The sequence below is a fragment of the Chaetodon trifascialis genome, chromosome 2 (genome assembly GCF_039877785.1).
Source record: "Chaetodon trifascialis isolate fChaTrf1 chromosome 2, fChaTrf1.hap1, whole genome shotgun sequence".
In the NCBI taxonomy this organism is placed as follows: Eukaryota; Metazoa; Chordata; class Actinopteri; order Chaetodontiformes; family Chaetodontidae; genus Chaetodon; species Chaetodon trifascialis.
In genome coordinates, this window is record NC_092057.1 from 26,534,572 (window position 1) to 26,546,613 (window position 12,042).

The following is a 12,042-nucleotide window of genomic DNA, read 5'->3' on the forward strand; positions in this document are numbered from 1 at the left end:
TGGGCCCAAGTTACAGATACACATAAAAAATAATGTAGTGTATGTTTGTTCATATATGTATATATAAGTGAACAGCAGGAGTCTCATGCAGCTTGTCGTAATATATGGTGTCTTGTGTGACTGCCCGTTTTCCTGAAGCATGACCCACATTTATAGGAAATATGCTAGGTTGAAATATAAAGAATTCTCCTTTAAGAAATCCTTAATTCAGTTTATTATCTGTCTCTTTCTATTTCACACAGTCTCCGTTTCAACATTCATAATAAACTGTTTTGTGATAACCAAAGCAAATTCTGGAAATTTCGATTTGTAAATGTTGTCTTATTTAAAATAAATGATGAAGAATCAAACTCTATAATCTTAAATTACTTTTCCACACTAAAAGGTTGTTTCAAATTCTTACCACGACAAAATGAGATGTGTGCCATTTACAAAGAAGCTAAATTTTAATGCTTTGGAAACCTTGGAAACAAACATCATATGCATACAGAGCAACAATAGTAGGCCCAACATTGACTTTTGTGGAACTCCACAAGTAACCTTCACTAAAAATCCTTCCAAAAGTGCCCCCAACAGTCAAGGACAGGATTCATTATGACTGCAAATAATCTACTGTATGAAATCCTTTTCATGGTATTTATTACTGGTGTATTTTTTTCCTGGTATATTATTGCATAAATAGCCACGCCAGGGAACCTTTCCTTGGTATCACATAATACATAGAACACAGAGCACAGAGAGAAGCAGAGACAGGGAGGAGATGAAAGACAGATAGCGAAGATCAAGAGAGAAAATGTCAGGTAGTGATGACAGACTGACAGGGAACGTACGAACAAAGGAAAGGCCTGAATATTCTTACACTTTTAATAACGAAGCCTTACAAAGACCTGCTTACAGCAAGAATGGCAGGGAGAGGGAATAATCCTTTTGCATTTTACACATTTCACTTTGCACCAGGAGTTCATCTGTTTGCTGTTTCTGAAAGCAGGTGAGAGTGAGCTGAATACCCAAGACATGAGATGCATGAGAGCTACAACTGACACCATGACTTCCAGTGTGTGTGTGTGTGTGTGTGTGTGTGTGTGTGTGTGTGTGTGTGTGTGTGTGTGTGAAGAAGAAGAGTACCAGATGCACACAACCATCAGTCACTGAGGGCAAGCAAAAAGTCAAAGGTCACATGTAATCCTGGTAACTCCTACAGCTGTGAATGAACGTGTGTGCACACTGAATGTATATCTGCATGCATTTTTTGTGTTGCATGCAGACATGGAAGTCCTTAAATCTGGAGCTGTGTTTGTATTTGTGAAAGCAAATGTTTTCTGAGAAGTGGAGATGCCAGCATTAATGAGCTGTGCAGAATTGGAGGGGGGTCAGCAGAACAGCTGTCAAGAGAACAGCAGCTGGAATTAAAATACTCTGACATTAAAATTCAGATATGAAGTTCTAACACAAATTGTTTTCTGTCTTCAAGCTTAAGACCAGAAGCATACATGATCAATGACAACCTTATGAGGGACAGAGGAATCACAGCAGCTTGGATTCTGGCTATTAGAGGAAGAGGACAGCAGGATCTTATCCAGTGTTTAAATCAGCACCCCTTTATCAAGACTATATGCCAAGATCAGTGTGGCATATTTTTGAACATCTAATTATTTTTGAACAGCATTTTCAGGATTTTAATGATTTTAGTTAAGGACTTTTAGCTTTCATATTTTAATGTGTACAGTAGCAAGAAAATAATCAGGTAGTACTGTCTGATTGACAGCAAAGAAGAGCAGCTGTAGGTAGAGAGAGGGCTGCCAGCACATTTATACCATTTACACTACTGTATGTGTTCTGGCTGCTCAGTACCAAGCAGAGGTGGGGCCAAGCTGTTGTGTTGCAAGTTACAAGTAAGTCTCAAGTCTTGGCCATGAAGTTCAAAGTCAAGTCCCAATGAGACCTAAGTAAAGTCCAAGTCATAAAATTTGTCTTTCAGGTCACTGGAACTATGTGTCCTTTACCAAATATAATGCCAATCAAATTTACTTTTTAACAGATTAACAGTAAAGTTACAGCAATTTACATAAATAAAGAATGCCTTTAAAATATTTCATTTGTTACTGTCAAATAAACTTTGGAACATCTACATGGGATGCTGTTATTTACATCCCAATGTGATAATCTGAGGTTCACAGTTTATCTGCTGTCAGCAAGCTGGAGTTTTGTTTAATTGGCTTCATTGCAAAGAATCCAACAAACATCCTTACATTAGAGAGCGTGTGCACACAAGGCAAAATATTTTGTGAGTTCTCGACTATTAAGTCTCAAATTGAAACTGCTATTGTATTAATTAAATAAGACAGTGTGAGACCTTTGATGCTTCTATTTATCATTCTTAGTTACCTTAGCTATCTAGTTTTTATTATTATTATCAAGTGGGTTTTACTCTCCATCTTAATCCACTTTAATTTTCTTCTATGTTCATTGTGTCTTTTTTTATGTCAAGCACTTGGTGCATGGGATTTCTTTGTTGTAAAGGATATATTTCCAGAACTATTAGAATTTCACATTTGGATGTCAGTGAGAGTATAATTAGTTGCACGATATATGTGTGCATTAAACTTCCATACCCACACCTTACTTTGAGATTTGTCGGCTACCCCAGAGGATTACTGCTACCTGTGAAGATATGGAGTCATCATATTTCTACAGTTGGTTCCGTTTTGTCTCTACTGAACTTTCCTACTATCTCCTGGACTGGCTTTGCATCGGACGGTTCACGCCTCCGCGTCGTCCATTCATTTCTGATAATGGACACCTAGAAGGTCATTATCCTGCTTATACCATGGTCACTTACAAAAGAAATAAATATTAAATCAATTATTACTAAGTTAAGGTTAAAAAGGTTTTTTTACCGTTAAAATCGTAAGTTTTTCACAAGAAGCAGGTGAGTGGACTATTTAATATCTCTCATTGTGACGCGTTGCCAAGGTAACCGGCTCTGGCCACAGAACCTGCAGCTCGGTCGGCCGCAGCTGTTATATTAGGCCTAATCAGTGGAGGGAAGTGAGATGATTGCTTAACGTTATGTTATGTGATACAAAGTCTCATTTCAGAGGGCAAGTGCACCTCTTAAATAAATCGTTTTCATTGCAAGAAATATTATCCACCATTCACTCTGATCATTAAATGTGTATCAAGCAAGTAGGTCTATCCTAAATCGTTTTTATAAATATTATCCACCATTCACTCTGTATCAAGCAAGTAAGTAAGTAAGGTTAGCAAGACAGAAAGACAGGCGACGAACTATTTAAAATTAAATGCAACATTGCCGTTGATCATGAAATTTGATAGAGATACTGGCATGTCCATCATAGTGGCGTTAACGTGTGTTCTGAGTTTCTGTTGCCATGGTTACTAGCCTTTGAGCCAGCGCAATAATTTCAGAACAATCAGACTGGAACTTTTTTATAGGTGTCCACAACACTTTTTAACAGACACCCTGCAGCCAATCAGAATCGAGTATTCACCCAGACCATAGTATAATATGCATTCCGTTAAATTCTTGCAATATTAATGAAAGTGTAAAATAATTTGTGTATCCACCCCAAGATTTGATTTGCTGCAAAATGTAATGAGTTCTTCCTTGTCTCATGCTACAGACTTCCACCAAGACTCATGAAAATTGAGACAGCAGTTTCTCCATGATCCTACTGACAATCAAACCAATAAACCAGACAGAAAACAGAACCTCTTTGGTGGAGGTGAAATCAGCGATAGAGGACAATTCTGATTACTAACAAAGACTGTGAGATGTGGTTGAAAGCTCTGGAAAAAAGCTAGCAAGTGGATATTAAGCTAAGAGCAGTTACTGTTCACAAGAAGGCTCAGCATACTAATCATTTCCATTCCAATTAGTTGCAGCCATAGTTCAATAACTTGTTTAAAGGCATACGAGGAAACACTGTCAGTGCTGTCATTTAGTTTGTTCCCTGGCTCACATCCTGCATGCAATGTTCCAAACCTGTTTGCCGTTCAGTGGAGCAGCGGATATATTGCATGTCACAGTTCAAATACACAGTGAGCAAGCTTTTTTGTCAGGACTGGCCCATTTTGTATTTAATTTTCCAAAAGTGGAAAGGTGGAAAGGTACAGCAGCATTACAACTATCATTATGATCCCTTCCTGAAATTCACAGAATTCTGTTCTCTCCACAAAGTACAGTAACACCTGCTATGAAATGACAGAGTACATTATTCAAAAGGTCAGATATCAGAGGGAAATAGCTTGTTTTGATATCATCTATTTTTGGCTTTTTGTTTTTGTTAATAGAAAAGGTTACTTTCATTTGCCCTTCTGTAGCAGAAAAAGGCACCTCAGAGGGTGGGTGCACTGTAAGGAAGGACATTGCCTATAATGTCAGGCATGTACTGGCAAAGTGGTCCATCCGGTAGATCTTTGTGCTCTTTTTATGGACAGCAAAGTTCCCTGGAGACGCTGCTGTGCTGGCATGAGCTTCCATTACAGTCATCCCCCCGGAGACTATCGGCAACAGCACAACACAGCATGGGCCATCATGTATGGGAACATTCTGCCTGCCTTGTGCCAGTCACACGAGAGTGACGGCAGAGGGGCTCCATCATAGCCTTGACCTCACATATTGACCCCTGCTGGGCCATGCTGGAGAGGTCAGTGGGACTGGTGATGCGTGTGCTGAACCAATGAGATACTGCCGGAGAGGAGAGGAGAGGAGAGGAGAGGAGAGGAGAGGAGAGGAGAGGAGAGGAGAGGAGAGGAGAGGAATAAGGAGGAGAGGAGGAGAAGAGAGGAATAAAGAGGAGAGGAGAGGACTCTACTGGGCCTGGCATTATGCTGCAGATCCAGACACTGTCTTCTGCTCAGCCAGAGAGGATGAAATATCTGCCACTTGTTTAGCCTTGCTTTGGATGATAGCATGCCAGAAATGATGGTGTGACAATAAAAACTAAACATGACAGGTAATGAGACAGACTGTGTCACTGTGTGATGTGTTTTGAATTCTGACTTGGCAGCTGTTCTGACATGCGTAAGAGGAACAGCATCAGTTTGGGTTGTAGACTCCAAGTTTTAAAATGAAAAAAATCTGAAGTGACCTCAGTAGCCCGCTCCTCATCCTAGCTTGAGGCTAGCTGCTGCAAGCAACACTATCTGCTACTAGCATACTCATCCAACTCTTCAACCCAACTGTCAGCCGTCGACTTGCATTGTGGATTATGTATGGGAGGTGCAAAGATTTGGACAAGGACAAAGAATGTGTAAAAAAAAAAAAAAGACAGTATCTCTAGTTCTGCTGCATGAATTTTGATCCCTTTCTGAAACTGCCCATAAGGAGTCTGACACTGTAATACCAGAGCAATGCTGAACTAGTGGAGTGCTCCTCTAAAGAATATGGCTGTTTCTTTTCTTTATAAAGTCATCAAGGTGTTAGTCCATCTCTCTCTGCTCTCGTGTTTCTCTTTCCTCACTGTGGCCCTCAGCTCAAAGCCCACTGGTTCCTACTGAAGACATAACTAATTACACAGATTAATTTTCACAAAGGCTCAGTAATCTCTTCAAACAGAAGGGCACAGTGGTTTTGAACAAACTTTACCCAAACAGGCTTTAATAGTGTTTTTGTTGGGCACTATTTTCAGTTGTGCATCAACACACATTTGATGCTTTAGTGAGTATTAACAGGGGATTGAGTCAAAAGCGACATGTCACTCATTGTAATAGTGTGGTGGTGTGTATTTTGTACAGACTCACATAATCTCATGTGTCAACACACACACAAATGAATGCAGAGTTGTGTCAGCTAAGGTAGACTTACACACAGGACATGCAGGGCCACAGCTCCTTCTGTTCTCTCTTTGTGTGTGAACAGGTCTGTAGGGAACTCGTGCAGAGCTGGAAGAGACAGACACATATGGTTACAACAGGTCATACACAGTATGTCAGTGTGTGAATATATATGTGTGTTTCTGCAGAGCATGATGCATGGAACTTATTTCCAGTGCTCAGCAGAGAGAGATAGAAACCCATTGACCTTATGTGTACTGACATGGAGCCTTGCCCAGAGAGCATCTTGCCCAAGTGTGTGTGACAGTCAAAATGTGCTCTGTGCATATGAGCATGCTTCCTCAGAGAGTGATGAGAAGAGAATGAGGAAATGTAAAATTTGTGCACTTTGAGGACAAAGAGAGGGCAGAGAGGAGAGAGAGCATTTTAAAAATAGAGCGAGGGATCCGTATTTAGGGTAAGGCAAGTGGGATGGAGAGCAAAGGAGAGAGAAAGGGTGGTGGGAGTTTAACTGCAATTTGCAAACTCCACTCCTCTGCATGGGAATATGAGCACAATCGAGCTCAGAGAGCGACTGTGTGTTAGCAAGACAGAGAGAGCAAGACTGAAAGAAAAGTGGAAAGTTGGCAGACGGAGAGAGTGTGAAGGAAAACAGAAAGAGGGAACAAAGAGGGAGTTTGGTTTTAAATGGTGGACTGAGATATTTTACCCTCTCTCCATGGCTTCTCGACTTCCTCCCTGTCTCAGCCACACAGTCCCTTCTTGACTGCCAAGACCAATGACAGGTGCCTGGCTGCCGGAGAGTGTTGAGGAACCTTTGCCTCTCACCCCTCAAGCATCAAGTCGCCACTGTCATCATTTGCTCCCACACAAATCAGGAGCCCATTCACAGGCCGGCCAGGCACCACGCAAAGACTCAGGCTAATGTACTGACTGCTAACATGTGGTGCAACAACTAGAAGAAGCAGGTAGATTTTACTTATGTCTTGTCTTGGAGATCTTGGTGAAGTAGTTACAGAGTACAGTTATAGAGATCTATAGTATTTAAGGGCACTAACAATGCAAGAATGACAAGAATATAATAGGTTTATAGACAGTGGAAGGCATAGAAAATACATCTGACTAGAGATGTTGATAAATGGACATACAGCACGCTACCACCTGCAGCATGTTACTTACCAACATGCTTGTGTGTGAATGTTGAATATTGTGTGAAAGTGAGTCAGGACTCTAGTGTAAAGGAGACTTGGATTTTAAGAGATCGTCCCACTTAAATAAGAGCACATAAATTAAAAGATACAGGTCACAGGGCATCTCTTTCAGACAACATGAGATGAACAGGAGACGGTTTCACTGTTTAAAAAAGGTAAGTGCTGTTTTTGAGAAACTGTTACCAAAAACACATTAAGCAGGAGCTTCATGTGATGAAGCAAAGCACAGTGGTGCTTTGAGCTACATGCTAACATCAGCTTGCTAGCAACGAATTTGTCAACATGCTGATGTTTTGCAGCTAGAGGTTTATCATGTTTACCTTTAGAGTTTACAATGTGAGCATATTATAGCACATTTACCAACTAGGACTAAACGTGTCATTAGTTTTGCACGTATTGTTTCTAAAACGTAAGCACTGGACAGTGAAGGTTTAACCTGATGCTGGCACGAGATGAAACGTCAAAGGAACACCAAAGTTATTACAATTCATCCTGCAGGGAATGTGACTGTCTGCACCAAATGTCATGGAAAACCATCCAAAAGTTGATATGGTGAGATGGTGAGGCTAGAAACTTCCAGTAACTTGATTGAACATTGCTAGATGTTTTAAGGCACGTGAACAAGCAAATTGATTAAGAGTGTCTTAAATCTTTAGAACTCTGCATTTGCATGGATTGGAGAGCTACTGCTAACAACAGCAGGTTTTTCTATTTGATACCTTCCCTATACTTGATAGTTTAAGACTAATGAGAGACACAGGGACAGGGAGGGGACGATGACGTGAGACAAAGGTTTGAACCGGGAACATCTGGGTTATGTGGAATGCATCTTACGGAGTGTGGGATGCTCTTCACTCAAGAGGCAGGTAGGCTAACCATAAGTGGGCGAAAGAATGAATGAATGAACAAACCAAGTGAGTTAGGAGTAGCTGAGTGGTTTATCATTCCACCTACATGCAGTCTTATTTCAGTCTCAACTCCTTTACAACATGTTGCGGAGAGAAAATGAGAGCAGAGAAAATAGTTCACCACTTTCCCACTGTTTTCTCCCACTCTCCCCCCATTCTTTACTCTGTTGACCTATTTGCATCTACAGTATCTCGCTGTGTTTGAGTGGCTACAGCGGTCCTCCTTTGCAATATGTTTCACTGCTATAACTCCTTAAGCCTAACACAATGCAGAGCAGGCTGTAAAAAGCCACAGAAGGTACAAAGCAGCAGAGCAGACGGCCATCTCACTGCGACAGCTGGATGTGTTTAATATTTACTGTTACAAGCCGGTGTTAGCGAGCTCAAACTCGAGCCAGCCTAAATGCCAGGCTAGTGTGTGAAGGGAAAAACAAGCAGCTCTCATGGCAGGAATTAGGGCTTAATGTAGATGGGGAAAAACACAATACTCTGTCTACAGCAAAAATGCCACAACAAAAATCACCAGAAACAGTGATACATGATAAGACCGAAAATAAAAGCAGCAGAATGCTGAAGCTGACGGTCTCCTGAAGTCTTCAAAGGCCCTGCAGATAAAAAGCCCGACTGCTTATTACTGTTCCAAGAAGCATGAAGCCCAATTTCCCATGAGAGGTAGTGAGTACATCTGCGGATGTGATGTCGAACCACACACTCCCACAAGAAGCCCACTGAACCTTCATGTAAACAAGGTGTTTTATTCACATCAGCACTCAGAGGTTCGACTTCACAGCACCCAGCTCTCTGTAAATATGAGTCAGGAACACATGCTCACCATGTCACACTGGGATGTATGCTGAAATCATACAGAATTATACACGGAAAGGATAAGTCTGCTTTACTACTTGGGGCTTCTGTTTTGGCCATATGACCAAAACTGTTCATTAAACCCCTCCCTAACTAGGCATTCAGGCGTGTCAGGCTTTGGATTTGAGCATAGCATCCGCTGAGGACGCAGATTATTTTCCTGGGACCAGTGAGCTTTAGCCTCAGTCTTGAGTCAATACATATATGCAGACATCAAATGTATATTTAAAACTTCTTTTACGAGATTCTTGTTTTACAACCAGTCAGCTAGAAACATTGAAAAGTCAGCTGGATACGGTGTTTTCAACAAAATGAAGCTAATTTTGGCCTAATTAGCTAGCTAAAGCTTTTAAAATCTGCCAGGGACAGTTGTTATCTTGGCAAAAATCAATGGTTGCCTTTTGTCTTCTTCTGTCTGAAAACAAGAACCCATTGTTTCAAAAATGACTACACATTTCTAGTGGTACATCTGTCACATTATCCTTTTAATCCTTATCCAAATTGCATTTGTACCATACAAGGACGACAGATGTAGCAACAGTAATCAACAGGTTGGGGCATAATGAATGATCAGTTGCAGAGAAGTTGGTGTTAAATGATCATATTTTGAGTAAAAAGATAACATTACATTACAGCAGCAGAAATGCAGACTGATGTGTGGTCTCACGACAATTTTAACAACCAGAACAACTAGAGTCAACCTGAAATTGCAACCTTACATCAACTCAGGTAGAAGTGGACAGTCAGAGAGGAATGGTGAATGGTGCTCTACATGAGCAGGTGAGACAAAGTGATCAGCAGCTGAGTGCTGTTGAGTGGACGCGCTGATGGAGACGAGAGGATGCTGTGCCGGGGGAGATACAGGCAGCAGATGCACTCATCGTCATTGCCTCGTCTGGTTTATGCCAACAAGGACGCACAGACACACACCGAGCACCTGCCTCACTATCGCACGCTACACCCGGCTTATGTCCATGTGTCAGGGGTAAGTCATTCAGTTCACAGAGTCTCTACCTCCGATGAATTCATTATACATGTATGCAGGTCTTTATGGAGATTTCTAGTTTTGGAGTGTGAAGACTCTTTCAATTAACTGAACTTAGACCGTACCAATCCTAGTGTGTCAACACACTCACATAACCACCACCACTTCTTTATACCTTCATCTTCATGTACAGGCAGTTGATTGAGCACACTTTTTTCTCACTTTACCTTTACACACAGAGTGAGTATTGAGAGCTGCCCATTCATGGTGTACTGCTGCTCGCTGAGCAGCTACACCGTCCTGGTGGAGGGTTTTCCTGCCAGTCTGGTAACATAAAATGGCAGTGGTCAAAGAAAGCTTTAGAGGTGGCACATGTGTGTATAAACTCAATACAAAGACGCAAGTGGATGCAAAAAGACATATATTTGCTCTGGGTGGGCGAACTGATGTTATGGTTGTCTGCACAAGGTGATTATATTTCAACTTGCACAAAAAACCCAAGGCTCTATGATTGCAGATCATGAACATATGGAGATAAGAAGCAGCGTCTGGAACAAAGACATGAATGTTTTTGTAAAGCGACGCGGTGACGCACAGAGCCATCACAGTAAGTCGAATATCTTACAGCAACACACTCATTCACACAAGGGCATATGATCATCAACATATTATAATCTAAAAGCACAAAAAGTTCCTTTCAACTATACCTCACAGGTAACATCTTATGCAACAGCAGTGACTCACCCTATTCAAACACATATCCATACAAGACGGCCGAGCAAAGTGAGGGCGCTCTCAGGCAAGATGCACATACAGAAATATATACATTGGTTCACAATGCCAGTTTTGGGGTTTGGGTAATCTGTCAGTTAATTAACAAATCTGTCTACGGAGCAGATACAATCAAATCACTAGCGTGCTCAACTGTTAGCACTCACGAGTCCACTGTGATCTGTTTCATCAATATCAGCACTCCTGCCTGGGTGCCTGTAAATTGCACTTGACTGTATCCGTCAGAACACAAACTCCATGGCAACAGAGTGAGTGTCTCCTTGAGGCAGAGTGTGTTTAAGTGGCAGAAGGGAGAGGTGGGCAAAAATAATAGACTGCTAGTCTTAACCTGAGGGGAGTCACTCCTCTGCTGCAGCCGCTGCTCCACGGTACGCTTGCCATTAGTGATGACGTTTGATGTACTACATGCAGAGCACGGGCCGAGATGCAGTGCATTATGCATGATGTTTGGGGACTGGGGAAAAAATACATGTGCCATGGTTTATGATGTGAACGGCGTCCGTGTGCTACGGTAGTGGACGAATCAGAGGGATGGAAGGAAAGAGGGCTGAGGGGCAAACCTTCAGTGTGAAAGATGTTAGCTGAACTTGACAGCTCAACCAATAATATTTCTTGAACGCTCATGCTGATGAAGCAGAATGTAGGGAAAGTGATTGAACTGAGTGCACGCGAGGGAAGACATGAGAAAAAATGGATGCAGTTGGCCTGGTAATTAGCACAGTTGTAACTGAGGTCAATGGGATGAACCCTTAACAGCTGCTGATGGTGCTCCGGCCCCAACTACCCCTGCTGGCTGTAGTACACACACAACCACACAGATGAAAGGACGCAAACCCTTGTGGAAAGACACACACACACACACACGCACGCACGCACACACACACACACACACACACACACACACACACACACACACACACACACACACACACACACACACACACACACACAGAAGGCCAGTGAGATTTCCATTGTTTCCCTTTCTGCAATCATCTCTTTCTCCCCGTTCTTCTTCACTGCGTACAATCAGGAGCAGTCAATGTATCAATCAGCAATCAGGCTTCAGCTTGCTGGGGGACACATTCTGCCTTGGACTGCTTGGAGCTGACTGCCTGACTGCCTGCCCGCCCGCTTGCACAATCCCATGGCAGTCTAATTTACCAGGAAATTTGGAAGGAGCTACTGTGAGCCACGGAGGGGCTCTGAATCGAGATGGGGCATGACTGTTTGGTTAGCCCTCCTCGTGCCGGAGCTCTGCGCCACCTTTGCTTTTCCTTTTGCTCCACTGAACATGTTCAGATGCACAAGCCTATCACGCTAGCTGCTGTGTTGTCACATTTCTGCCAAAATGTCTTCCTATCTTCATCTTGTGCAGATTCATATTTGCTTTTTCTGGCTTCCTTCCACATACTGTCTGCCAGCATTACACACTGCTAGACTGAACTCGACTGTGTGGACTATCTTTGATCTCATCACACTGCCT

The 12,042-nt window shown here is 42.2% G+C and overlaps 1 protein-coding gene across 1 annotated transcript in view; it reads right to left on the minus strand.

Annotated features, from left to right (window-relative positions):
* LOC139343002 (sodium/potassium/calcium exchanger 3-like) overlaps nucleotides 1–12,042 on the minus strand; it is a 47,192-nt gene that overhangs the window by 13,551 nt on the left and 21,599 nt on the right. Inside the window, exon 3 of the mRNA XM_070980376.1 lies at nucleotides 5,831–5,907. Coding sequence (XP_070836477.1) covers nucleotides 5,831–5,907 — 77 coding nt within the window. The remainder of the gene's footprint in view (nucleotides 1–5,830; nucleotides 5,908–12,042) is intronic.